We start from the raw sequence: 27954 nt of genomic DNA, 5'->3' as shown, positions 1-27954 counted from the left end.
CCACTTATTCTCTTTGAAGACATTTTTTCAGTAATTCTTTCCTATATATCCTCTTACTTTTCTACCACTTTTGCACTTAAATGCAAATCCCTAACATTGCCATCAGCATTTTATCGCTCGATTGTGTTAACACTTAACCAAAATGCCCTCACGAGTGTGGCCTACTTTGGTCGCCTGGCATTCATCTTCCACAGCGATTCAATAAATGCGCTCGAATACTGTTCTATGGAAGTAGCCTTGCACGTAGTGCCCTGCTGTCTGTGGCACGTGCAACAAATGTAATTAATTAGTTTTCAATTTTCTCCACTAAATATGCATAATTTATGTGCACTTTCGCATCCTATTCACTCTTGAAAAATGTGGTTTCTAGCCCCTCCCACAAGCAAGCAAATTTCGGTACAGGAGCGCATCAGTATTATATGCACTGTTAAGGGCTATAAAGCTCCAGATTAATACATGAGTAATGCACTAAGAATTTCTCCTTCTTTTCAAAATCTTTTTCTTTAAAAATATTACAAGAAACATCAAGGTACTGAAAGAACGCTTCTTCTTTCTCGATCCACATAGTAATAGCGAGTATAAAAATTCACTCCATGACCCTTGGTTTCATTATATTATTATTATCTACTAATTATTACTATACAGCGCTAACCCTAAATGTAGGCAACATATTTTTTTAATTTTGTAACCATTTTCATTACTTTTTAGCAGTGACCCTAAATGTAGGCAACAATTTTTTTTTAATATTGAAAACTTGTTTATAAACCTTCGCGCCCAACTAAATTTCAAACACTACTGATCCGCTCCTGTTTCGCCAAACAGAATTGCAATAAAACGTGTTATCAGCCCGTGGGCTTAGATGGCATTTGTTACACGCTCCTTTTCTCCTAATTTATGTATTCACCTTACAATTGGCTGTATTCATTTCCGATGACTTCCTTTCTTACATTTTTTTCCAACTCTAACATTTTATTTCACTTACTTATATTTTTCCCTGGTCCCTTTGGTTCGTCGCGGGCCACATTGGTCGCCACGTTTACATTTAAAATTTATTGTTTCGCCGTTAATGCTCGTTTTACGCGAACAAGGCAAGCGTAGTAGGTGAATGAGTGAGTACATTTGCATGTCGCCGTCTCTGCTTTGCGCTTTTGCTTTAGTCCACACCTCCCACCCTCCGCATCAAAATGCGCAACAATTGCCCAGACCGCCAACTGCAGACCTATAAAACAAGTTTAACCCTCTTTAAGGTAATTTAATAGCTGCATTCCAAACTAATTTCGCAAATTCAACCATTTCTCAAATGAAATGGGGCATCGGGTGCCAGCTAAATAAAATTGCAGCCAAACTAATTAAATGGAATTTCACTGGAATTTTATTGGTGTAATTAATGTGTCAGCTTCCGAGCGAAAACAATGAAATGTTCACAGCGAAGAAAAACGAAAAAGGTGTAACATTATTGCCTCCCCACTTAAGATGTTAAAGAAAAATTGAGCTCATTGTATTATGTCGCTTCCCCTTACCTTTCAGGAGTTGTAATACCTTGCCACGTTGAAAATTGCTTCCCTATGCTGCAACGCGACCGGAAGTTTGCGCTCTTTGTCCACTTTATCTATGCTGTAGCACTTCCGCTTTTGAATAATGAAAGCGGCTTGCACGCAAGTATCAATAAAACCTTTAAAAGGAATAATTTCCGTTGGGGAACTTCAGCTCATTTTATTTTGAAAGCTTTAATAGTAGGAGGTTAATAATTCCTTATTTATTTCCCAAACTTTTTTTTGAAATTTTTTCTTATAAATTAACAACAAAATAGCTGATAAAATCTCTTTGAAGTTTTTCAGTTTGATTTCGTAAAACGGTCTCTTTTCTTAATTGAATGCCGTGGTGTAGTTCAGCATTCAGGATGCCTTATATGAAATACAATATATTCTGCGACCTCACTATTAATACCTCCCCCAGTGTTTCATACCGTGGAGCCCTCAAATACCTGTGGCGTTTCTCGGCCATTGTGGGATAAGTGCACAAGATATGCTCCATTGCTTCACTGGCGCCATGCTCTTGACACTTCCTGGAGTCATCTTGATCTGGAACCACCAGACTGTGACAATAATTCTCCACAGTTCCTTCTAGAGTTATTAGGAACTTTGTATATTTCTAATATACCGCTTTGTACATGACTTTTGAAGTTTTGCAACCCGGTTGAACATTCCATCGCATTTGGATCGTCGTACGAACAATGCTTGGGTCTACCAATTGCTGTCACATTTTCGGATGACAACTATACTCCACTCTTGGCAATCTTGACCACTATATCGTATCCATCGAATGCCTTTGCGTTCTGGCAAATAACGGAAGTGAAGTCGCTTGTTCCTACCGAAGCTCTTCAATTTTCGGTGCCAACCGCCTCCTTATTGATCTGGCTGTAGCCTCAAGCTTTGTTCTTAGATTTAACTACGCTTAATATTCTCCAGTCGCTTGTCGGGTCCGGATTCGGACGTTGTTGAAGCCGCAGCGAATGTTTCTGGTCTATCACCTGAGGTACTTGTATAATTGTATTTACCTTTGGCTCCGTTGAACTATCACACAGGTTCTAAGGGGTCATTTTTGCATTCAAGGGTTTTGATTCAGCTATATCATTCAATTCTCCCAAATATCGAAATAGATCTGTTATACCCTAGTCCATGCTTGAGAATAAGGCTTCTAAAAGCTTCATGTTCACTATTTTGCTCCGCTCCTGTGACATCTATCTTAGCGGGTTACTGCAATCAAAGAGTACCATGATCATAGATTTCTCAAGACAGTTTTTATATATGAAGCGAAGACTTATCAGTGGTACAAAGTGAAGTAAAAACCTCCAACGCCACATTTTCACAATTACAGATCTTTTATAAGAGCTAAGCTTTATATAAACATTCACCAACTACTTGAAAGCCGGTTATGTTTTTCTCTCAAAGCGGGCTTTTTGTTTCAAACCACAATATTTCATTTGTGAAGACACACACCTGTGGGAATATTGAGGCAAAAATAAAAAAGAAGAATTCTCATGACAAATTTCCGCAAACAACGCCATTGAAGCTTTGCCTCAACTCCCTCTCAAGCCGCAAAAAAAATTTCGCCGTAATTCTCGTGGTTGGCTGCCAACCGCTGCATTGCAATGCGATTTGCTTTAATAAATCATTTTCACCCATTTCACACACAAGTGCCGTTTCTGTTTAAGGTGCGGCTGTGTGTGTGTGCAAGGGGGAAATAGCAAGAATTTGTTGTCATTTTAGATTTTCGGCGTTTAGGCTGTAAGCTTTTATGCGCCATTACTGTAAACGTCTTGCCTATGAGCTGTGAGGAATGTGCTGCTACTTCACACATATTTGCTCAGTCGTGAAATCGCGGCAATAAAAATAACCACAAGCAAAACAAATGATACAAACGATAATGTTTGTTTTTTATTTTTGCTTTTTTTTGTGTTTGTTGATGTTCTGATTTAGTCTTTTATGAGCAGCCAGTAAATAGTTTTATATACAAATGTCGGTATATAGGGAGGTAAATTGGCTTTGTGCTTGTACAATATATGTATGTATGTACATATGCACTGATAAGAATGTCTAAATTTAACTGGAGAATAAATTGAAGGTAGGCCCAAACCAAAACCAAAAATAATAATAAAACTCCAAATAACTTTTAGTACATTTGCACTAGAAAAATTAAAGGATGATCTATTTCGAGGTTTCCTACTTTTTTGAAAAAAAACACAGAAACTTCAAATTTAATGGGGGATGTTTATTATAGCTCGAAAGGTAATTTTCCTTTTAAATATTATCTCTTTCGAATATTGTCCGCGGCTACGTCTCAGATGGTCCATCCCTTGAGTCCAATTTTCTATGACTCATTCGAGCATTTCGACTGGTAACTGGTTAATGGCACGCATGATGTTTTGCTCCAAGGCCTGAATCGAAGCGGAATTATCCGCATAGACTTTACCTTTTACACATCCCCACAGGAAAAAGTTTAGCGGTGTGATATTGCACGATCTTCGTGATAACTCAAGCGGCTCAAAACGTGAAAGTATCTGCTCACCGAAGTGTTATCTCAATAAATCCATTGATTGATGCGTTGTTTCGGAAGTGGCGCCATCTTGTTGAAGCCAAATTTCGCTGAGATCACGAGGTTCAGCTCCAGGCATCAAAAAGTCAGTTATCATGGCGCGATAACGGTCGCCATTGACAAGTAAATTCAAGTAAATTTTCATAATAAAGTTGAACGATTTGTTAACGTTGTTCAGGTCTCTCCATGATGAAATGCCAAAAAATACTGATCAAGAACAATATGACAGCTAGACATGACTCACGCGTGATCTATCAAAAAAGGCCTATTGATCACCCGTTATAAAAACAATTTTAATGAGACATTGTTTTTTACACAGATTGCTTTTTTATATATCGGGATTTGGCAACACTTGTGTTGAAATGTAGAAACTCACAACTTTATCGTACAGTTTGACTTTTTTTCTGGATGCATACTCGGCCCGTTTTCACATACGAGCGCTTAGAACATTCTACTCGGCCAACAAATGGTATTAAAACCCGAAAATTTTCGAGCGATTATTTTTTACAAGTCTTGATGTGAATTAACTCAGCAACAGCGCATCAATGAACTTAATTCAACTTTTGGCGGCGACACTCCAACAAGAAGCGGTGTTTATCGATGTTATGGTGAATTAAATAGGGGTCGTAATCAGTTGTTGCTCCAGAAGCTATTGATGCTGTGCTAAAACTGAGATAGCAAGATCATGATGTGACCTATTCTGAGATTGAGAAAACTATAGGAATTAGTGGGACATAGTTTGCCTATCGCTCAAAAAAAGTCGTTTAGTCGGGAGTAAAGCTAAAAAATACGATAGTAATGCGTTGAAACACATCCATGACATCATGACAGGTGATGAGACATGATTTTACGAGTATGAGCAACATTAAAACAAGTAACGGGAAAGTAAACAACAGTCGACTGCTGTGCGACTGTATGTCTTTTTCAAGATGAATCTAATCTAATATAACTTTTTGTGATGTGTTATTTCTACAAGTATAACTTAGAAAAATGTGAAAAATAATATTTTTGTGGAGGCTAGGGGTGCCCCTTAACACTCAATTGGTAAAGTTTTTTTGTTTTTGGCTTATGCGATAGTTGTTGAGCTGAAATCAATCATGGTCTTCTAGTCAGATGTTAAGACAATTGTTATCAGTATACTATATGTACATATATATCTCTAAACTTCAGTTCTCTATCAATAAGAGACCAACTAAACTCCTTAGAAATTAATTTAAAAATTATTTTAAAAGTTCAGAGTTTAATAAAAGTATATTCACCCAATAAAAACAAACACTTCCTTATTAAATTATTCACCTTAGAACTCAACATCTCACCGGAACACCTGACTCACTAAGTTATCAGTTTTCATTTCAATTAAAACATATGACACCAATCAAACAGGCTGACTTTGCCAATTTGAGATAACCGAAAAGACACTAACAAAAACACAAAAAAATATGTTAAACAATCAACATTTCATCATTCTATTCTTTCATTCTTCTTTTGCACACTTTCATTACACCGGTATCACGCGCTCGGAAGCTGATAGTGACATAGATGACAGCGGATTTCAAATTGAAAAATATATCTGCAAATAGAAAAGTGTATAAATTGAAACCAAATATCAATAAAATTCCGCGCTTCAAACGCTCGTTGATACAACAAATCCAAATGTCATACGGATGAGTGAGTAGAATGTAAAGTGGATACTAGATCAACAAATGCAAATATATTTATGTAGGTTTATACGATGGTATCGAATACATATTAATTTCACGATTTTTTAATATCGTGGGACGAGAGCAGAGTAATGTGAAAAGCAGTATAAAAGTATGTGTTCTCTTATAAATTTTAGCAAAGTCATAAACCTTAAGTGAGAAAAATTATGAGTTGCTAGGTAAAATACAGGGAATAAAAATATTGAGCATAGTTTTATGATGAAGGCAGCTTGATGGTGGGATGTTGCAACAGTGCAACAGCTGAAGCGTTATTTTCTTTTTTTTCTTTCTCCTTCTTCCTTTTGCAACATGAAGTTGTTTATTGAACTCATTATTTTTTGCATAATATTAGAGTACGAATCGCCGATTACAATAAAAATTGTCTACCATCTGATCAAATTTGAACCGGACTGATCCAAAAAAAAAATTTTTATATCGCGTATCAGGCAGATTACAATAAAAGTTGTCTATCATCTGATCAAATTTGACCCGAACTGGTCCAAAAATTAATTTTTTTCCCAGATTGTAAAAAGCTGCATACATTAGAAATATTCAAAATTTCACAAAATACTTACCTTCATTTCATCATCTAATTATATGTGGAATCAAGCCTTAAAGTACTTACAACTCTCAAATTTATTTTATTGAAACTCCAAATCACTGCAATGCACTAGTTAAGACGCAAACCTAACTTAACTCTAGTTCGTACACACACAAATTTACAACAACAACAAAGAAAAGCGCAAATGAAAATGAAAACAATACCCGATTGCCATCACGTACGTAATTTATTTTCTAAACCACACGCCGTTCGAAACTTTGCCAGCGCATGGATTTCATTTCATTCACCAAACAGCGCCAATATCACATCAATATGGCAATATTTCTTAATTGAAAAGTTGCATGATGCATTGCGACAGTCGAGAGTTGCACCATTCAGCGCCTCCGCCCGCAGCCGTGGCAGTATGTCAGCTGGATAATGGCAGCAAGCGGCATTGCTAATGCGCACAATCTCACCTGAACCAGCGTTTTGACATGCAAACAGAGAAGAACCATCCAGAACACGCACACATACATTTATGCACACAATTGCAAGCATTATGTTGCAGCGGATTCATGGCCGTGCTTCACCTGACAACTTTGCCATGGATGAACTACATCCTCATTCTATTTATAACGAATATTTTGCATTTCCTTTTTTACATTTCAAACATCATTTTTAGTTCGCTGTGGCAATGCAGACCATAGCCACACACATACATGTGCATGTGTTTTTCCAACGTTGGCAAAGTGGTTGGAATTTAGTTTACAAGCATGAAACCGCATGGATTTTTCAATTTCGCTGACGCTCATCGAAGCTGACATTCGTGATTGTTTGTCATCTATGGCTGCGCTCACATATCACACACAGACGCGCACACACTCAAATGCATATAAATGAATTCGAAATGAAAAACACATAGTTGGCAAATATTTTCAAATAACAATCAATATGCAGCAACATGCTTTTATTTGTGATGAGCCACTGGTGTGCAGAGGTATTGCCATGTCTATTATTACATAACCACCAATCATAGAAATTTACAAGCTGCACATGGAAGCAAAAAAAAAATATTTTGCGTTGTGCATATGTGATTTCCAATGAAAATTGTTCCAAATTGCTGTGCTTAATCATTGCATTTACGACCGCGTTGGCGTATGAGTTACCTCAATATTTCAGTGGCAAAAAGACTATCTTCTTTTTCACTATGCAGTTGGTATATTTATAATACTGATCATGATGATTTGGCGTTTGTATTTAATAGCTGAGATTTTAGCAAATCATTCTGCAGTCTATAAAAGAGATAAGGTGGTTGCTTGCGTATTTATTTCTTGATAAATAGATCGCTGCCTTATTTTATGTGCAATTTTTATTTTTATTTTGTTGGGCGTTGCCTTTATAAATTTTTTATAGCGATGCTAGCTGGAAGAGGATATTCTAATCTTGTAAACTTATATATTCCTAATGAATAATGTTTCAAGGGGTTAGACCGCCTGAGAGCCCTATAAAGAGTCCTAACTTGACCAATTTGTACTATGAGTACAGATTACCGGCTTTATTAACATGGCGTTTTGACATGAAATGACTGCTGCTAGCCCAGCCTTTAGAATCACCGTCCCCTAGCTTGTGAATTACTTGATTTCATATATGCAGTTTCGAGAAAACATCCTTGAAAGCTTTGCGTACTGAAAGTGAGTGAGCTGAATGATTCGACATTACAGTGAATTCGACAGGGACATATTTCCTATTTCTATATTCAACCAATGGAACAATATTTTGGGACCTTAAAGTATTCATCAAGCCAAAACAATTTCCCTCTTTTTGAAAATGCTAGACTAACCAAACCACTTAAAGCAAGCTTTGGCATTATTATTAAGGGTCAGCAAGGCACCTTGGGGTAACTCTTGTCAAGCTGGCGAGTACATAAAATTATAGGTATGATAATATTGATATATCTATTGAAATCAGCATTTTATTTTATAAATGATTTAAAATTAAGCAAATAATATTTTAACACCTAATATCATAGAAAGCACATATTAATGATTTTTAAGATGATTGGCTTCGAGTCCCGGTCAAAGATTTTTTCGCATATTTTATGTCTCTAATATAGTTGTTCGCATATATGAAGACATATGCTTTTGTAATTGTATGATAATATAAAAATATTTTTGGAAGTAATATTTTTGGAATTCCTTTAAATTATTCAATTTCAATGGCAAATTTCTGAAAGAACTTTTTTCCTGGCTCATCCGAAAACTCAATTTGTGCGTAAATTTTTGAAACGAAACACTGGAGAGAAGCACAGAGAGGTGTGTATGAATTCTTAAAAAATTACATCCAATTTTCCGATCTCTCCTACTTCACCACAAATCCTTGGAGATTACATACATATGTGAAAAGATTCGGTATTACGGAAAAGTTATAAAAATTCCATTATTTGCAAAAATTAATTATTCATTAACTGTTGAAATTTAAAATTGCCAAGTTGATCTAAAGAAGTAGTAAACTTAAAAGCTTGTTTGATATTTGTAATGTCAAAAAAAAACATCGAAGTCCACTATAAAGTATATAAAATATAGATATAAATGATCAGCATGACGAACTGAGTCAATTTAGTCATGTCCGCTTACCTGTTTGTCCTGCTGGATGGATCCATTTCAAGGTTTCCTACGTTTTTAAAGAGAAAAACACAGAAATTTCAAATTTAATGAAAAACGTTTAATATTATTCAAAAGAACATTCTTTGGAATTTATTTTTTGAAGACTATCTCTTTCAAATACTTCTCAGATGGTCCATCCGTTGAGTCCAATTCTCGATGACTCGTTCATGTATTTCGATTGGTAACTGACGAATGACACGCGTGATTTTTTATTCCAAGGCCTGCAAAGAAGCGGAATTGTTCACATAGACGGTGTGATATCACAGAAAACGTGAAGTTATCTGCGATGCGTGGGAAGTGGCGCCGATATCACGAACTTCAATTTCAGGCATCAAATAGTTGGTTATCATGACGCGATAACGGTCGCCATTGACGGTTACGTTCTCACCGGCATCATTTTTGAAGAAATATGGACAGTTAATTCCACCGACTAACAAACCAAATCTTTGTTTTTTCTGGATAAAATGACACAATAACGAGGTTAATACTAAGGCAGTATGACCATTAATTAGTACTAGATGTCTTAATTAACACTAGTTCGGCCTGTAGTAGTAATAAGGGACACCTGTGGATAAAATTTTTTTAAAAAGAGGGCGTGGCCCCGCACTCTAATAAGTTTAATGTTCATATCTACTAAACTACTAAAGCTACAACAACCAAACTCGCCCGGCCCGGCACGAATATTACAAGAACTCCCACCGATAGTGAGGAAATCGGATGAAAACCCCGCTCATTCACCTTATAACGGTACTGTTCAAAACTACTTAAAGCGCGATAAATCAATAACTAAGTGCTCCAGAAACGTAAAAATTTGCCTCAGAGATGGTATGACAAGGCTTTATAGAGGCCGAGGTAAAATTTGACAATGGCCGTAGCATCGCCAATTTTTTGTGAAATCCCATATCTCGAGACCTGTCTAACCGATTTCGACAAAATTAGGAAAGTGGTATTCGTGTTGCACGAACAATGTCTTTAGACTGTGTCACCTTATGACAAAGACTGTTCAAGACCCTAGGTACCGAATATGTGGACACCAGTTCCTATAGTTGACTTTTGTTCGAAAATATTAGTCGATGTGTGAGATATACAATAGAAATTCAAGCAGAATCCTTTTCCTGCAGTAGTAATTCTGTGTATCCACAATGGGTCGCATGGGGCCAATACTTCCTTGAGCCCCCATATACCTAATATAAAGATTTTCGAACTTGTTGGTGACTTTATACTGGATATATCGGCCAATATTTGAGTTATCTCCATGAAAATTCGTAATTCGTAAACATATTTTACTTATAGCAGTATATCTTTGTGTTGAAAATGGATACAATTGGGCGAAAACTTGACCTAACCCCCAAATAATCATTACCAAGATTTTCGAATATCCGGCTGATTTCGTATAATGACTATGTATAATGATTTTGGTTTCTCTAACAAATCTTATGCCGAATATATATGTAGGTCAGTGTATAAGTTATATATGCTGTATGTATATACAAATTTGCTTAGATTCCTTTCCTTTGCAAGCGTATAAACTGTTCGGTTGCACCCGCACTTAGTCCTTTCTTACTTGTTTTGAAGTATTTTTGAGAATGAAATATTCCAACTCAAGTAGACTTGTAAGAAAATTTCATAATTTAAAGATACAAAAATACATGTTTTATTAAAAATTATTATTTTTATTTACATTTAAAATTTTATTTGTATTTTATGTGCACATATGTATATACTTTTTGAGGAAATATTTGGAAAATTTCATAAGTGTTTTTATAAAATTTAATAAACTGCTTAAATTTTGTTCCCTACATGTCTGCTTCAATATGCATGCACCTACACACATTTTATATTTGTTTATCATTATAATTTCACTCATTGTATTTCTGGGAACCACTGCTAGCAGAAATCGTAATTGTTATCGCATTTCAATTTCATGCCCCACAGCAATTTCAATCAATTTATTTATTAACCCGAAACCAAGCAGAGATTTTTTCCAACACAATACACTGCCGCACGCTATCTTATCAACAGTATCAGTCAAAAAACAATTTCGGAACTTATCATACCTATTTTAACTTAATTACAGTTTTTACTTTTACCAACACGAAAGCGCTGCCACAACATTGTTGGCGTTGTGGGTCGTATAACAACAAAAACCAAAACAAATTTATTGCAACACACACATATGAAGGATACATGCTGCGTTCATGTGTGTGTGTGTATGCATAATGTATGAAATATTTCGAACAACCGCGACACATGAATGCACTCACTCAGCCCCCTTGCCCAGCAGCACAGCATCCGCCCATACACATACATATTTGCACACGTTAGTCATTTTTTTACGTCGCAGGTTTTAATTTTTTTTTTTTAACCTCAATTAGCGGAGATCTCAATAGAAGTCCGTACAATGCATGTACATGCGCCACTTCTCCCATGTGGCACAGCCCACAATGTGCGTGCCCTCCCCGCTATGGACGCCACCACCCTCGCCAGTCCAGGCGCTGACATAACCTTTGCCCGCTTCACAGCTCAGCAGCAATGGTGCGGAGTGCTCACTTTGGCACATGTAAAATTTATTCGGGTCCACAGCCGCCCAGGTCTGCTGCAGATGCATTTCGTCCTTGCACAGTTCCACAGTGGCATTACCACTACTACCACTGTTTTGACTTTCGGGCAGACTGCGACGGTCGAGGCAGGCCGGCCAGTCGGCGTACGGTATGCAACCGAAATAACCGCGCCCACGAAAGAAGCCACGTCCCGCTGGACAACGCATTTGACGCGTGGCGTTGGTCGACTCATCGCAGATGTAGAATATGTTCGGATTGACATCGCCCCACATGTGGGCTTGCGTGGTGCTGTTGCAGTACTCCGGCTCAGTAGGCTTTGAAGGTTTGTTAGCAGAAGAGATGCTGGCATTCGATTTGACGCCGGACACGATAGCCAGCAAGGAGATCAGTGTAATCGGCGATTGCATGTTCGCCATCGTCAGCCATTTCATTGTTATTTATTCTCTTTACTTCACAGTTATTCGTTTCACGTTCGCGCTCGCTCGATAACGTATCGCCTTATTTATGGTTAGATAAACGTTTTTGCGTTTTCGTCATAAACAGGTTAATGAATTTATCGCCGTCGTGTGCGCGCACTCTCACAAATTGACTGATTGATGCAGTGTCATTCTCATTTACTTTTATAGAAATTACCGCACATTCTCGCTTATGACAGTGTCATATGGCGCAATGGCAGCGTTGGCTGCGACGTTGTTGCTGCTGTGGGTGAGGCTCGCGACTGAGCAAGTTGACAGCCGTGTCAACGGTACTGGTAACAGCTGGATGCAATCAGTGTTCCAGACGAAAAAATATGTTTACTTGTCGATATGAAGAGGCAAACACTTGTATATACATATGAGTGTGTATCAACCTTTATAAGTTCTGAGGCAATGTTTCTGTGGTATACAATCATTATTGTTTGTAATTGGCAATGTCGACCTTGCACTCCGATAAGAATGTTTGTTGTTGATGAAAAGCAAAATGGGTAACCAAAGTTTTATGCTGCTTTGAAAACCGTTAGATACCAGTTCGTATTGAAATTACAGATCGTATCTACTTGCATAAGAATACCGATCTTTAAAACATTTTAGTTCACCACTTCAAGATCACGTGTTGTAATCATCGTTAAAATGCACTCTAAAAATAATTGTCATATAGTTTGAGTTTGATAAAAAATTAGGAACCTTACCTTTGAATATATTTACTAACGGGTGATCCAAGTAGAAATACTTTCAATAGTCTTATTTCGTCAGATCACGGGTTAGTCGTGTCAAGCTGTCATATTATTTTTGTTCAGTACTGTTTAGCATTTTCATCATGGAAGGACTTACCCAGAACAACGTTGACAAATCGTTCAACTTTATAACGCAGGCTTCTCTCAACTTATGGTCAACATAATCATTTTACTTGGAGATCTTAAATTGAAAGCGTACAAGACGCTCGTCCTTCCCAAGCGACACGGCATCGCTCCATTGGCTCTTGAAAAGTTTCAAGGTGATCCGACGTTTTCGAGTCAAATTTTGTTCAGTGATGAAGTCCATTTCTGGCTCAATGGGTATGTAAACAAGCACAATTGCCGCATTTGGGACTAAGAGCAACCTGAATAGATTCAGAGCAAAATTCAAAACAACGGTTTGATGAGGTTTTTGGACCGATGGAATCATCGATCCATATTTCTTCAAAAATGATGCCGGTGAGAACGTGAATCACCATTGACGGCCCTTATCACGCCATGAAAACCAACTATTTGATGTCTGAAATTGAAGCTCGTGATCTAGGCGACATTTAGTTTCAACAAGACGGCGCCACTTCCCACACATCACATAAATCAATGGATGTATTGAGAGAACACTTCGGTGAGCAGATGTTAAACACATATTGGGGCGGTCGATTGGCCACATAGTGTGATGGTGTGGTGTGATATCAGAAAGTTAGACTCTTCTTGTAGAGATATATAAGGTCTGAAATCTATGCGAACAATCCCGTTTCGATTCAGGTCTTGGAGCAAAACATCACGCATGTCATTCACCAGTTACCAGTCGAAATGCTCGAATGAGTCATCGAAAAGTGGGTGGACAATTCGGAATACGATAATAAACATTCTCCATAAAATTTGAAGTTTCTGTCTTTTTTATTTAAACAAGTAGGGAAATGGATCAAACTTTACATAGCATTACCTTCGCAGCATGGATTTTCAGCTTTGTCGTTGATTTTGCGGGCTTACCAGGTTTCTCAAATGATTTCTCGAGTTAAGAGTTCTCGTATTGAATCCATTTTTCATTACCAGTCCCAATTTGATGTAAATTGTAATTTGATGTGGGTTGGTTACTTTTATAACGTTCAAGCATCATTTCTGACATGCAAAACCGTTTTTTCAAAGTCTCGTGTCTTCAATGCATATGGCACCCATTTTCCTTGCTATTGAAAGGATTTGGCAGCCTTTAAACGTTTTCAAATAGCTTCTTGAGCGACTTTCGAAGATATTGCGAGCTCTTTTGGTGGTCGGCAATAATCTTCATTGACTAATGCAACCAATTCCACATCCTCAAACTTTGGAGGCATGCGTCCAGAATATTCTCCTTTCGAGTTCCAAGCCAAAATCGCCACTTTTAAATCGAGCGAACCACTTTTGGAACATTCTCTCGGCTAGAGCATGTTCATCATAAACGTCCACCAACGTTGAACTGAAGTTTTTTCCGTTGTAAATAATAACTTTCTGCTTTCTCCAGGCTGGGCAAGGAAGCAAAAGAAATGGGTCTGGCAGTGAACGAGGGCAAAACGAAATATCTCCTGTCATCAAACAAACAGTCGTCGCACTCGCGACTTGGCACTCACGTCACTGTTCACAGTCATGACTTTGAAGTTGTAGATAATTTCGTCTATCTTGGAACCAGCGTAAACACCACCAACAATGTCAGCCTGGAAATCCAACGCAGGATTGCTCTTGCCAACAGGTGCTACTTCGGACTGAGTAGGCAATTGAGAAGCAAAGTCCTCTCTCGACAAACAAAAACCAAACTCTATAAATCACTCATAATTCCCGTCCTGCTATATGGTGCAGAGGCTTGGACGATGACAACAACTGATGAGTTGACCTTGCGAGTTTTCGAGAGAAAAGTTCTGCGAAAGATTTACGGTCCTTTATGCGTTGGCCCTGGCGAATATCGCATTGGATGGAACGATGAGCTGTACGAGATATACGACGACATCGACATAGTTCAGCGAATTAAAAGACAGCGGCTACGCTGGCTGGGTCTTGTAGTCCGGATGGACGAAAACACTCCAGCTCTGAAAGTATTCAACGCAGTACCCGCCAGGGGAAGCAGAGGAAGGGGAAGACCTCCACTCCGTTGGAAGGACCAAGTGGAGAAGGACCTGGCTTCGCTTGGAATATCCAATTGGCGCCACGTAGTGAAAAGAAGAAACGACTGGCGCCAATTAAGAAGAAGAAGAAGAAATAATAACTTCTCGCAAAAACATTTTTCAGGCACAAAGATCGACATATTTGAATGAAAACAAGAAAAAATGTTAACTTCGGTTATTCCAATGCTTTGATATCCTTCACAAATACAAAAGATTCCTTACAAAGAATTTTGATCAGAATAGTGTGGTTAGATCTGAATAATTATTTAGGAGATTGCATTGTTGACTTGGACAGTAGCCCATGCGAAATTCGCGAAGATATTTCGTCAATTTACAAAGTTCTTCGTTCAAGTACTTGGATCGTTCAATTAGTATCGGTCGTTCCAACTAATGAGGAGCTTTTAGCACATCAAAGGACTTGTGCAAAGTTTCTGATCGATAACTCTAAAATTAAGCGAATAGCTCGCATATATACAGACGGACAAGCCTAAATCTACTCAGCTCGTCACGCTGATCATTTACTTGTATATATTTACTTTATAGGGTCTCTATCTTCTGTTCAGGGTCCGAAAAGCTACGCCATCTCTTGACAAGCTTTCAGCAATAGTTGTATACTCAATATAAGTTTTCAAAACCAATGCTAAGATTTCAGTTTGGATAAGAACAATAACAAGAGTCCTATATATATTCCATGAAACCGAAGTGTTAAATCCCCACGAGCGTGGATACCACATGACGCGTTTTTCAGTATCCTATTTCCTCTATCTATCAAACCGAGTTTATAACCGGTTCAACATATTATAGAACTATTGCTGCCACTAACTTTCCAACGCGCACTCTCCCAAATCACCACAATTAAATAATTTACATTTAAGTTTCAACATTTTATTTCATCCCTACATTTGCTGCCCCGCAGGTCAGGCCATTGGAGCACCGCGCAACCGCCGCTACAATTTAACGCTTTTGACTAACTTAATTGGCACATTTTTGTTACACAGGATTAAAAGCTAAGCCCTCAAATTAATTGCACAGTCAACGATGTGGCTCGATTACAAGCCCTCCAGAGGGCAACTGGTGCACATACACAAACACACTCGCGCCGTAAAAGTGGTTTGCCTGGATTTAGTGCATGTTGCAACAAAGGCAAATCCCCTGGCAAGTGCTTTACCGTTTGGAGAGTTGGCCAAAAATGCTAAAATGCCAAAAATACCCAGCAACAATTTGACATGTTCAAACGTTTTGACAAGCCTCACCAGCATGCGGCATTTCGCAGCGGTCGCAGCACGGGGTGGCATTGGCGGCGGTCGCTAACAGGCGGTCGCGAACCGAAACATCAATTGGAAGCAAACGGCGTTGATTGCCAGTCGGATGTTCATTGCTGATTGTTGATTGCTTTGTTGCTGTAACATTTTTTCACCGTTTTTTGTTGTTGGTGGGTTTAAGTATTGGTGCGGTGCGTTGGTATTGGTGTCGTTCTTTATGTTGCTGTCTGGTCTGGCCAAATGAAATGCATAAACGCAAAGTTGTTGTTGTTGAAATGCTAACAATAACGTGACTTTGTTTATGCACACTCCCACACGCAGGACCTCTACAGTACATCTTCGCCACTCTGTGTGTCGGTGTGTGTGTGAGCACTGCGCCGATACGAATTGACTTGTGTTTAGGCTGAGCTAAATTCGAACAAATCCGATTTGTTTATGTTAACACTTGTTAGAGTTGTTGCTGGTTGCCTGTTGAAGTTGTTGTTTGCCAGTTGACGTTTCCGCCATTGCAAATACCTAACAATAGTGTCGGGAGGTTCTCTCAATTGCGTGTGTTTGTGTGTATGTGCGACCGTCAAAACTTTGCTGCTGTTTTGTTGTGAAAGTTTCGTTGAGAAAACAACAAAAAGTGATTGCTGACAGCTACTGCAACTCAGCGCTAAATAACACACACATATAAACATACTGATATGTATATGTAGGTACATAGGGGCTTGTGGACTTTGCCTGGTTCGGTAAGCCATTCAATGGTTAAAAGTTTAATGAACCCAGCGCCAGGCAGGTCACACGATTTTTTTATACTATGGCAACATTTTAGATATAGGTATTATGACAATATTCATTGCTAAAGCAGTTTGAAGAAAAGTGAAATAAAATGCAGCCATTTTGATAATGTTTTTATAGCAGGAAAAAAAATTCGCCGGCATAACTATGCTCTATTTTGACTCCTTGAGACATACGTAGAACCCAACACACTTAAAATTGTTTTGCTTGTGGCCAATTTTTTTTTGATTTCAGAACCCTAAGAATGAATTCATATTTCATTCATTATGAATTCTGCAAAAAACGATGATGTAGTTCAGAAAAACCGAACTGAAGTACTAAAATAAATGCGTTTGTGGTCTAAGGCGATCATTTGCAGTGATGAACCCAATTTTACCTCTATCTTATCTTCTACAGGATTATCCAATAAGAGTGATATGATTTCTCTAAAAAAACACACTCATTGTTAAGGGCATTAAAATGTTTTTATTTAATGTGAATTTAATGTAATGAATCGATACAGTTAAGAATCATTCGATTGGCTTCCATGACTTCTTTTGCATGTACGATTTCGATGAACCCAAATTCTGAACACTTTTTGCACTAAATCAAGTCGTATGTCATGAATAGCATGTTCAATATTGACTTATAAAGCTTGTAGAGAGTCACATTTAGACCAATGACTTCAAATAACCTCACAAGAAATAGTACCATGGTGTTAAATCGCAACTTCTTGGAGACCATTCAATATCACAATATCTTGAAATATTCGATACTTTGCTCGCAATATTTCGGTTGTCTTGTTGGAACCAGATATTGTCAAGATCAACTTATTACAATTGCGGCCATAAGAGGTTGGTTATCATCGATCTATACCTCCCTCCATTGACAGTAACAGTATCACCAGCTTAAACATAAACTACACCAAACTATCAATTTAGATGAAAGTAATAGTTGTCCATGAATAATTCGAGGATTTTTTTCGCACCAGAATCGACAGTTTTGTTTATTCACCGTACAACTCAAATGAAGGTGAGCATCAACGGAGAAGATGATTGCCATTAAAAAATCGTTCTTGTTTTGAAGTTGCTCTAAGGAAACATCACCAAATGCACGACATTTACGGTGGTCCAATAGCTTAAGATATTGAGTGAGAACAATTTTATATGAATGCAAGCCCAAATCCTTTCTCAAGATCTGCCACGTTGTCTTAGTTATTGAAAACATCTTAGAATTGTCAAATTGCAATCACTTGCAACACTTTCCTGAAAGGCAGCAATCTTTTCCTTGCTTCGAGCGGTTCTTTGTCCTATCGGCGCTGGAACATTGTGTAAAGACAATGTACGCTCGAAATTTTCAATAATTCGACGCATAGCGAGTACAGGTGGGCGATTATTATGACCACAAATGACAAAATTCTCTTTTTTGTTAAGTCTGGTAGATCTCGAAGGTTCTTATCTTCGAATATTCGAGCAAAAAAGTTGTTCCTATATAGGAAGTTCCTGGCATACTTTAATAATCAATCATTAGAAAAGATTGCCAAGAAGAAACTTAACATTTTAATTCGAGCGAATCATAAGGTAATATTCACTACACCACTTGTCCATTTATTTCTGAGATATATATCTTTTTTCAGTAAACTGAAAAGTTGAAAATCATAACACTTGATATTTGGGGCTGGAATGTAACATGTTTTCACTCAGTTTTTTTACCAAGTTGCTTCAAAAAGAAAATTGTGTTTGCTATGTTACATTTTTATACCCTGAACAAAGCATATTAAGTTAACTACGAATTTTGTAACAACCAGAATGAAATGTCGGAGACCCTATAAAGTCTATTTATTTTTGATCAGCCTGACGAACTGACTCGATTTATTGATGTCCGTCTGAGATTTTGCACTCGGCATTTTCTACCTAAGAAGCAGCTCATTTGTCGGAACCGTCGATATCGAACCACTATAGAAAGTAGCTGTCACACTAACTGATGAATTAAAATAGAGTCTTCGCAAAGAAAACTTTATATTTAACAAGATATCTCAACGAAATGTAGAGTATTGTCCTATGCAACGCTGTAATCAGTGATGATCAAAAGGTTCAGATCGAACCACTATGGCATATAGCAGCGACTCAAACTGATCGATCAAAATCAATAATAATGTATATACATGTGTATGTATATATAATATTTTTATATTATAAACGGTACTATTTCCAATTATGTAGTACTTATTTTGTGTATAGCTTATGATGTCTGAACGTAGCATAAATAAATTACTTTCTCATTATTTTTTGAAGAACATGAAGATGACATAAGTGCTTTTTAAAAATCGGGTTAATGTGCGATAATTTATGAATCATTGTTAGCCCGCCATTCATTCATTCACCATAAATCAAAATTTCTGTACGTGAGTTTTATCTCCTCATGCGGATTTTGATACGGTTCGGAGCATGAGTGCATTTTCTAAATAAACGCAAGACATTAGGAATTGCCTCAACGGAAGCCAATGAGTTCACAAATAAAAATATTTATGCACCCATTAAATTGGCGACAATATAATGTGCCATAAGACGTATCACTATTTATTATATTTCATAAATATTTACTTATAAATTTTGGAATTAACTCCCTAGCAAATTATGGGAAAACTTCCCAAACATGGCGTTGTCATTAATTTAGAAATAGTAAGTTTATCACGCGAGACAATCTATATTTGTTATATGGACTCTAAGGTAACGAAATCAGTCTCACATACGTGTGTATATATGTAGTCTTCTACGATGAATATTTATAGCGTTGCCAAATATAATGTTATATCTGCAAATAGAAAGATAACACAAGCGAAATTAAAGGCCTGTGGAAATCACAGCGCCCGATAAGTCAAATTAATTGGCGATTGGCATACGTCAATGAGGTAATAAAATGCCAAAATTCAAAAGCATTCAAATCAGTTTACGTTCAATACTTGTTTATCACGGATCAACGTGCACAACGTGAAAGAAACAGCGCAAGGGCATAAAAACTGAAAAGAGAAAACTCTAAAGTGAAGTGATGTCGGGCATCAACATGAATAAAGGTGTGAAAACAAGTTTATCAAGTGCTAAGATTTTAAAAATTTCTGTAGTGCAATAGACTTTAAAAAATATATAATTGAATGAAAAGAGGACATTGAAATGAAATAACAATTCAGAAATTAAATAAAAAACAAAAATAATTTCCTTGCATTTATTAGAAATTACGAAAAATAATAATATTTAAATATATATTCAGCGTTTCCTTTATGTTTCGATAAAAAAGTGGCCTAAATATGTATGAAGACGTCGAATTTCGGCATGGAAGTGCATTTAGGTTGTTGACATGGTCAAGAAAGGATTGAAATTCGGCCTTACTCACGAAATTCTCCTGATAATTGTTGGATATTTGATTCGAAATTTGTTCTAAATGTGAGAAATACTTTGAGAAAATTGTGAACTAGTGTACATTTTGAAGTACTCGAACAGCTTAAAGTTGTTTTTGATACTTTATAGTAAACTGAATTCGTAAGGGTGCATTCTGAAAGAAGGAAGAACACAATAGAACATTGAACGCAGGGCATACCTCAATAGCTTTCTACTTGTATTCTATTCAAGGGTTCTAGCGAGAAGTAATTGCTAAGAAAAATATTTCTTAAGAGGTTACAGGGCTTTACTCGGATAAAAAACAAGTTTTTTTCAACAATATTTAACTCATATAAAAAATTAAGTATTTTATTAGAATTTTTTATTGTTATTTTGTGTTCTTAAAGTTTAAAATTGTGAAATTTTTGGAAAAAAATATTTTAAACTCGACCTTTGAGACGACATTTCCAGTCACCCTTCGGAAAAGAGATGCGCCCGCGTTGGCAGGATAACTCCTTAGAAGATCATCCAAAGTGAAAAAATATGTGTTTTAGTTAACACCTTAACTTAGAACTTGGACGAAGGAAAAAAACTGGAAATTGGACTTTTAGCAGACATTTTTACAAAAAAATTAAAATTTCAGTAAAAGTTTCGCAAAATTTTTTTGTCAAATAGTTGTAATCAAAAAAAATGCTGCATTCAAGTCTTTCAGAAGTGTATCTCAAAGACCTGTGTAAAATTTCATGACGATCGGTTTAGTAAATCTTGAGAAATCTTGCCAACCGAGTTGAAAAAACACAGCTTTGAGAAAAACGCGTTTAAAGATGGCTTAGCCTAGCTAACCTCGAGCGCACAAGTTCTTCGAAACTATTATGGGATCAACTTGAAAATTGTGCACAATATTCTAGAGGTGTTGAAGAATTTAATAAGACATTAAAAACAATTGATTTATTGATACTCGTAAACCCATGTAACCCCTTAATAAATTTTTAGAGCCATTAGGGCCTATGGCCGAACCACCAATCAAAAGTTAGTCATAAATAAACCTATTCGACTTTTAAGAAAATGCAAACCCAACTTTGAAACCATATCATCACATGATTTTAGTGCGGTGGTTAAGTTCGTGACTAAATTTCGGTAAAATTCGGAGAGTATTCAACTGTAAATAATACCAGTGACAAGATATAACCCTCCAATTTAGACATTTAGCCTAAAATTTTCCATTTACTTATTACTTACCCATAAAGGGTTAGGCCAGTCTAGGACACGAAAAAATGTCTGACTTCGACAGTTTTCAGCAAGTAGAGAAGCAATCGAAAATATATCTCTTATGATACTTCAAGAAGTAAAATAATCTTACAGGATTTCGTAAGCTTTATGGGTTTATTTAGTAGCTGAGAATTTGACATTTGAATTCTCAGTAACCAAAGTCGAAAGAGTATTCCATTCTGATAAACACCTAAAGACTTAGTGATTCCTCAAATATAGAGAACGCCTAAAAATTTTAAACTGACTAATAACAAGTTGTTATATATTTTAACTACTAGACTCATTATTTTCCACCAATTATCTATTTACAGTTGCAATTTTATTGGCCTGCCTTTTCGGCATAACCATGACCGCTATTACAGCCGTCGATGACTCCAGCTGTTTGTACCAGGATGAATTGTGGGGCACTGACGATGGCACCAAATTTTATTTCTGCGATCAAGACACTAATACATCAGTTATACAAGATTGCCCCGATGAAACTTTCTTCGTACGTAACGCGACACTCACCGGTTGTATACCAATCGCTTTGATGGATCCCAATTGTGTATATACGGCCGAAGTAGGCGCCTGTAGCGGCATCAACGTCACACAGCCACAGCCCAGTTCGGACCCAACTATGTTCTATCTCTGCACTAGTGAAGGTGCCACGCCTTTGTTGTTACCTTGCGCGGATGACAAAGCGTTCGTTAAGCAGGACGGATATTTGGGCTGCTTCGACTGGACCGAGTGGCGTGCGCTGCGCAATTGCTACACGCTGACCAATCAAATTTGAACAGTCAAAGGTGATGAGAAAGAAATGAAATATATTTAGTTAAGAGACATGCATGTTTAAAGTGAAAATATACAGTTGTGCTCCGCACTGTAAATACTGACATATATTTATTTGTATCAATATGGTTTTCATACATAAAATTACAATAATTTATAAATAGTCCTTCTTGTTTTATACCTCGAATCATGAATTTTGTATTTTTCCAGCAATAAACAGTTACCCTCGAATTGGTTTGTTTTTAGGATAAAACAAATTAATAATAATTTTTAAGAATTTTTCTTCGAAAAAATTCTAAACTAAATATAAAGATAGATTTGAATTTCAAAATCATAATTTTCAAGTTAAAAAATCATTTATTTGCGTTGCGTTTTTTTTCAAGCAAAAATTCTTCAAAAACCTTCAAGCAATTGGCCGTAAGCAAAGCATAACTATCTATTTAAAAATATTATATTTATGAAATTTGTTAGCTATAATTTAATTGCTATGAAATACTTCTTTATCAAAGCAATTTGTCATCTTAATTACTTAGAAATAATTAATTGCGATTAACTTATGCGATTGCCATTCATTTAACTCTTGAACCTGAGTGGTTTTACTCAACAGTCCATTGAAAATTTGAGATCAATCAAAAAATCATAATTACCTTTTGCCATTCAGCATTCTTGCGTTTGCTTTCGCTAATGAGTTTCTTATCTGGCACTCGGCGCCAGTAGCGGTGAATAATTGCCCATTCTAGAGCACTCATACCGTTCGCTTTGACTAGATAAAATATCGTATTAGCGGAAACTAATTAATTGCTTTGCAAATCAGTTCTCTTAGTTCACAAACAAATATGCAAATGTATGTGTGTGTGTATTTATAGTTTATTTATGCTTCTACTCTTATCATTTCGAGTTAATTATCTGCGCCAGGCATTCCTTCCGAAGGCTATGATAAATCTGTAAGCAAATGAGAATTTTAAACTACAAATAGATAACTGCAACAAACATGTTTTCCAATTAAATCACGGATAAATTACCTATCTAAAGAACAACAAAGCGACGAGGTCCGATGAATAGCTGGCGGAGCTATTCAAATACTGCGACGAAGAACTGAAAGGAGCATTTATCAGCTTCTTTGTAGAATATGATCGGACGAAAGCATTTCCGACGATTGGAATTTAAATGTGCTCTGTCGAATCTTCCAAAAGGGAGACCTTACAATCTGCGCCAACTACCGTGGGATAAGCCTCTTCAACAAGGTTCAATCGAGCGTATTGTTGGAAAGATTAAAGTCCAACGTCAAAAAACTGATTGGACGTATCAGTGTGGTTTTAGGCATGGAAAGTCAAGAATTGACCAGATATTCACCATGTACCAAATTTTGGAAAGGCCCGTCAAAAGAAGAACGACGCACATCACCTCTTCGTCGATTTCAAAGCTGCTTTTGACAGCATGAAAAAGGCCTGCTTTTATGCTGCTATGTCTGAATTTGATGTCCCCGCAAAACTAATAAACTAATACGGCTGTGTAAACTGACTTTAAGCAATACCAAAAGCTCCGTCAAGATCGGGAAGAATCTCTTTGGGCCGTTGGATACCAAATGAGGTTTCAGACATGGCGACCCCATATAGTTCGACTTCTTCAATCTGCTGCTGGAGAAAATAATTCGAACTGCAAGGCTAAAAAAAGATGGTACCATCTTCTATAGGAGTGTACAGCTGCGGGCGTACGCCGATGATTTTGATATCATTGGCCTCAACAACAGCAGCGTTAGTTCTGCTTTATCGACACTGAATGAGGAAGCGAAACAAATGGGTCTGGGTAGTAAATGAGGAAATATTTCCTGTCATCAAACAAACAGTCATCACACTTGCGACTTGGCTCCCACGTCATTGTTGACAGTCATAACGTCGAAGCCGTAGATAATTTTGTCTATCTTGGAACCAGCATTAATATAGATCAGCGAATTAAGAGACAGTGGCTACGCTGACTAGGTAATGCCGTCCATACGGATGAAAGCACTCCAGCTCCAAAAATATTCGACGCAATACCCGCCGGGGGAAGCAGAGAAAAAGGAAAACCTCCACTCCGTTGGAAAGACCAGAAGGACCTGGCTACACTTGGAATCTCCAATTGGCGCCAACAGCAAAAAGGAATCGAGATTGGAAAGCGCTGTTCTCCCCAAGGTCTTTAGAGCCGTTTGCATGAGCGATGAGTATATAGTTTAGCGATATGAATATAATTAAGCGCTTAAAAACCAAACAAATTCGTTGGTTCGGTCACTTCATATACTTGGAAGACGATGTTCTGGCGAAAGGCTCCTTAGATTTGTAAGCCATAGGTGGACAACGAAACCAAGGGCGCAGACAATTTATGGACGAAAGGCACTGGCGAAATTTTGGGTTCTTGGCCCAGACTTACCTACTGTTGTAGAGTCAAAGAAGAAAAGCTTACCTGAAAATGCCATTTGAATCAAATGTACTCAAAGAACAATTTAATCTCATATTTTTCCTTCCACAGTTTATGCTATTCAAAGAATCGAACGAGATTTAAAAAGAAAATAATAAAACATTATCTGTTCTCATTTTAAAGCGTTAAACACCTAAAGATCCAAAATTCCTTTAAATTATTATAATTTCTAAAGGTTATTAACTGTTTTTGACATCAAAAATATTTCTGAAAATCTACTTATAATCTTAAATCGAGATTCTGAAATTGAAAAGATGCTATACCAAACCCTTAGTGCCTCCAAATAGTGCACAAAATGAACCAATCAGCTAACTGCTCACAAGCACTTCGCTAAGTTCGAAAGCTCTTGCTCAGTTAACTCGTAGAGGAGCGCATTTTCATGGGCCATTTAAATTTTAATCAGCATAAATTCCCATATAATACAAGCATATGTTTGTGTGTGTTAACAGGACATAAGAGAAGGTGTTATAGTTAGTGCGACCAAAATAAGCAAGAAAACTGGAAAGAAAGCAATTGGAGCTTTTAATGTTACCAAAGAAAATGAACGTCTTTAGAAAAATCCTTTTAAACTCGAGAGAATAATACCATTGCCTAAGCGTCGAAGCAATGAACAGCTCAGCACCGCGCTATCAAATAAACGAAGTCGCAGACGGCGGTGAGGAAGCAATGCAAAACGAAGAAAGCGCAAAAAAGTTTCCAAAAGCAAAGACATCTTGAGCCAGCCGGCAGGAAGATCGTTTGACATGCACCTGGAAACGTGCAGAGTCAGCGGCAATTACCTTTAACGAGTTGACTTCAAGTGCAACAGCGACAACAACAATGACAACAACACTAGTGGGGTTATTATTATATATATGAGTTTTTTTTATTATTTTCTTTCTTTGCCATCGCTGCTTGTGAGTTCGTCGAGTTGACAAAGTTGCAGCTGCAAATGCGCTCAAGTGCCACTCACCACAACGGTGGTTGAGAAGAAGATTTCACTTAATGTCGTCGCCAATTATGTCGCCCGGCCGCGGTATAATGCCGAGCTACTTTCTGCTCAATTATATACAAGAAATAACATAAATCTAACTGATTTGGGAGGAGATTGAAAATTGTGCTCAGATAGCTTGATAAGTCCTTGCGTTTCAAAACATTTTCATTCGAGTAAGTAAATTTTTAATGGCGTACTCATTATCCGATTCAACCACCGACCAAATTTCATATCCTAGAAAATTTACCATCGAAGCACTTGGTTACTATATTTCAAAGCATTGCAACTGTCTCTAGCTCAAAATATTATTTGATCAATGATCTGTTCTTCCTCTTTTCAATAACATACTCATGAGGCGGCTAATCTACAGTTTATCGCGTGTATAAAAAATTCAAATAGAATGTTAAATTTCTCTACAGTAATTATATAAAAATATTGTAATTTATTGTTAGAGGTTGCCAACGCGGTATCCATGACTCGGCTAATAATTCCAGTTTTAGTTTTAATTTTCGATGTTTAAGCAGAATCGTTCACATTTTGAAATTTTCACCCATAAAATCCAATGTTGCCAATTTTCATTGGCTCTCACGGAACTTTCCAATATACTCTCTTATCAAACTGCTCTCGTGACGGGTAATTCAAGTAGCTCACTTTAGACAACTACCAAAGTTATGTTAAGTATAATTTTAGGTGCAAGATATGGGAATAAATTTATTGAGAATTTATAAAGAATTGCCTACAAAATTTAGGGTCGAAAAGGTTATTATATTGGGCAGCTGAAATCATGGGTGTAGATACTGTTTCTATGGAAGTTGTGAAGATTTCTTTTTTTTGTTTTTAAGTATTAAAAAATTTCCACATTTCAACTCAATTGGAAGAGAAAATTGTTCTAATGCTTTATACTTAAGTTATATAATCAATATGTATGGGGTTAAGGGGTCCTTCCTTGCTTTCTACACCTTGAATTGTACAATGTTAAGGACTAAAGCTTGAAGTGATCATTGTAAACTAATGTGAACTGAAGTGTAGAGTACCGGAAGCTAAAGACGATGATATGTGTGAAGTAATAGCTAAAGTCGTACATCTATCCCTCTATTGACCAAAGCTAGAAATAATATTAACACATACCAATCTTTAGAATCAAATATATTTGATTATATAATCACTTGCCATACACTTTACTAAAATTCGAAAAGGAAAGTACAGATCTTCTTGGAAAGTGATTTTTCATTCCTCCTCGAGAAATTTGCTTTCCAACATCGTTATTTGAAGCCCAAAAGTAAGCTATAAAAATCGTATAAATAACGAATGAACAAAAGTACCGAATATCGATTGTCAGAGAGAGATACAGTAAAATAAATAACTTCAAAGCCAAAAGTACTAGAATACAATAACAATGGAGACTGGAACTGAGGCGTATACCGAATTACTGATGATATTGTACACAAGTTTAATTATACATTGAAAACTTTGCAGAAACTCCAGAAGTTAATAGTAAGGTTACGTTATACTAGCCGCCTATCACGCCATACATACTATATCTACTTGTCCTTAGTAATGCCATTTGGAGGTTCAATTAAATTTTAGGTGAAGAATTCGTCAGGCAGGAAGTCAACGTTTTTTGAGAACTTTAAGAGCGATTTGATGTCTACGTCTGATACTTCGTCCAGTTCTTTGAACTCCGAAGCTCCTAGATACTTGAGTCAAGTTCTACATAGTGCTAGACAAAGCCATAGGAGGTGTTCCAGCGACTCTCTCATGTTAAATTTTCCACTTTCTGCATGTATTGTTATCAGTTATGCCCACTTGGCTCGCATGTGATGCCAGTAGGCTGTGACCTATCAAGAGACCAACAGCCGTCCACCAGTCATTTCGAGTGCGTATGAGTAAGAAGCAAGCGAGTTTTCCTAAGGGTTTCTTACACATGATCTTGGCGATCTTGCATGTACTTGAGGCATGCCATTTCGCCCTTATCCGCATGTCAGCCTTTACGTAAATTCCGTTGTATATCGTTTTTAGTGACTTCCGTATTGACTGCACTTGTGCGGTAGCCAGACGGATGTCACTTTTGGCCATGTCATCAGCTGGGTAATTCGTTTCTAGAGCAAGTCTAGGTGGTGCGAGCAGGCGGCCTCTAGCTAAGGCAAAGGTACATATACACTCTCCTCTTCCTGGTAACATGTTTTA

General features: G+C 37.1%; 2 protein-coding genes across 2 annotated transcripts; one reads left to right on the top strand and one right to left on the bottom strand.

Moving 5' to 3' along the window:
• Nucleotides 1-10782: 10782 nt before the first annotated feature.
• Nucleotides 10783-12195, bottom strand: LOC120782331. Its single transcript, XM_040114557.1, has one exon. The coding sequence runs from the start codon at nt 11989-11991 to the stop codon at nt 11383-11385; it is 609 nt and encodes a 202-aa protein (XP_039970491.1). The 5' UTR covers nt 11992-12195; the 3' UTR covers nt 10783-11382.
• A 7743-nt stretch (nt 12196-19938) lies between these two features.
• Nucleotides 19939-22435, top strand: LOC120766290. Its single transcript, XM_040091693.1, has 2 exons — nt 19939-19999; nt 21881-22435. The coding sequence occupies exons 1-2, from the start codon at nt 19975-19977 to the stop codon at nt 22342-22344; spliced, it is 489 nt and encodes a 162-aa protein (XP_039947627.1). The 5' UTR covers nt 19939-19974; the 3' UTR covers nt 22345-22435.
• Nucleotides 22436-27954: the final 5519 nt, after the last annotated feature.

Source organism: Bactrocera tryoni, chromosome 1 (assembly GCF_016617805.1).
Source record: "Bactrocera tryoni isolate S06 chromosome 1, CSIRO_BtryS06_freeze2, whole genome shotgun sequence".
Classification (NCBI taxonomy): Eukaryota; Metazoa; Arthropoda; class Insecta; order Diptera; family Tephritidae; genus Bactrocera; species Bactrocera tryoni.
Note: the sequence above shows the minus strand (reverse complement) of the source record. Positions and strands in the feature narration are given on the sequence as shown.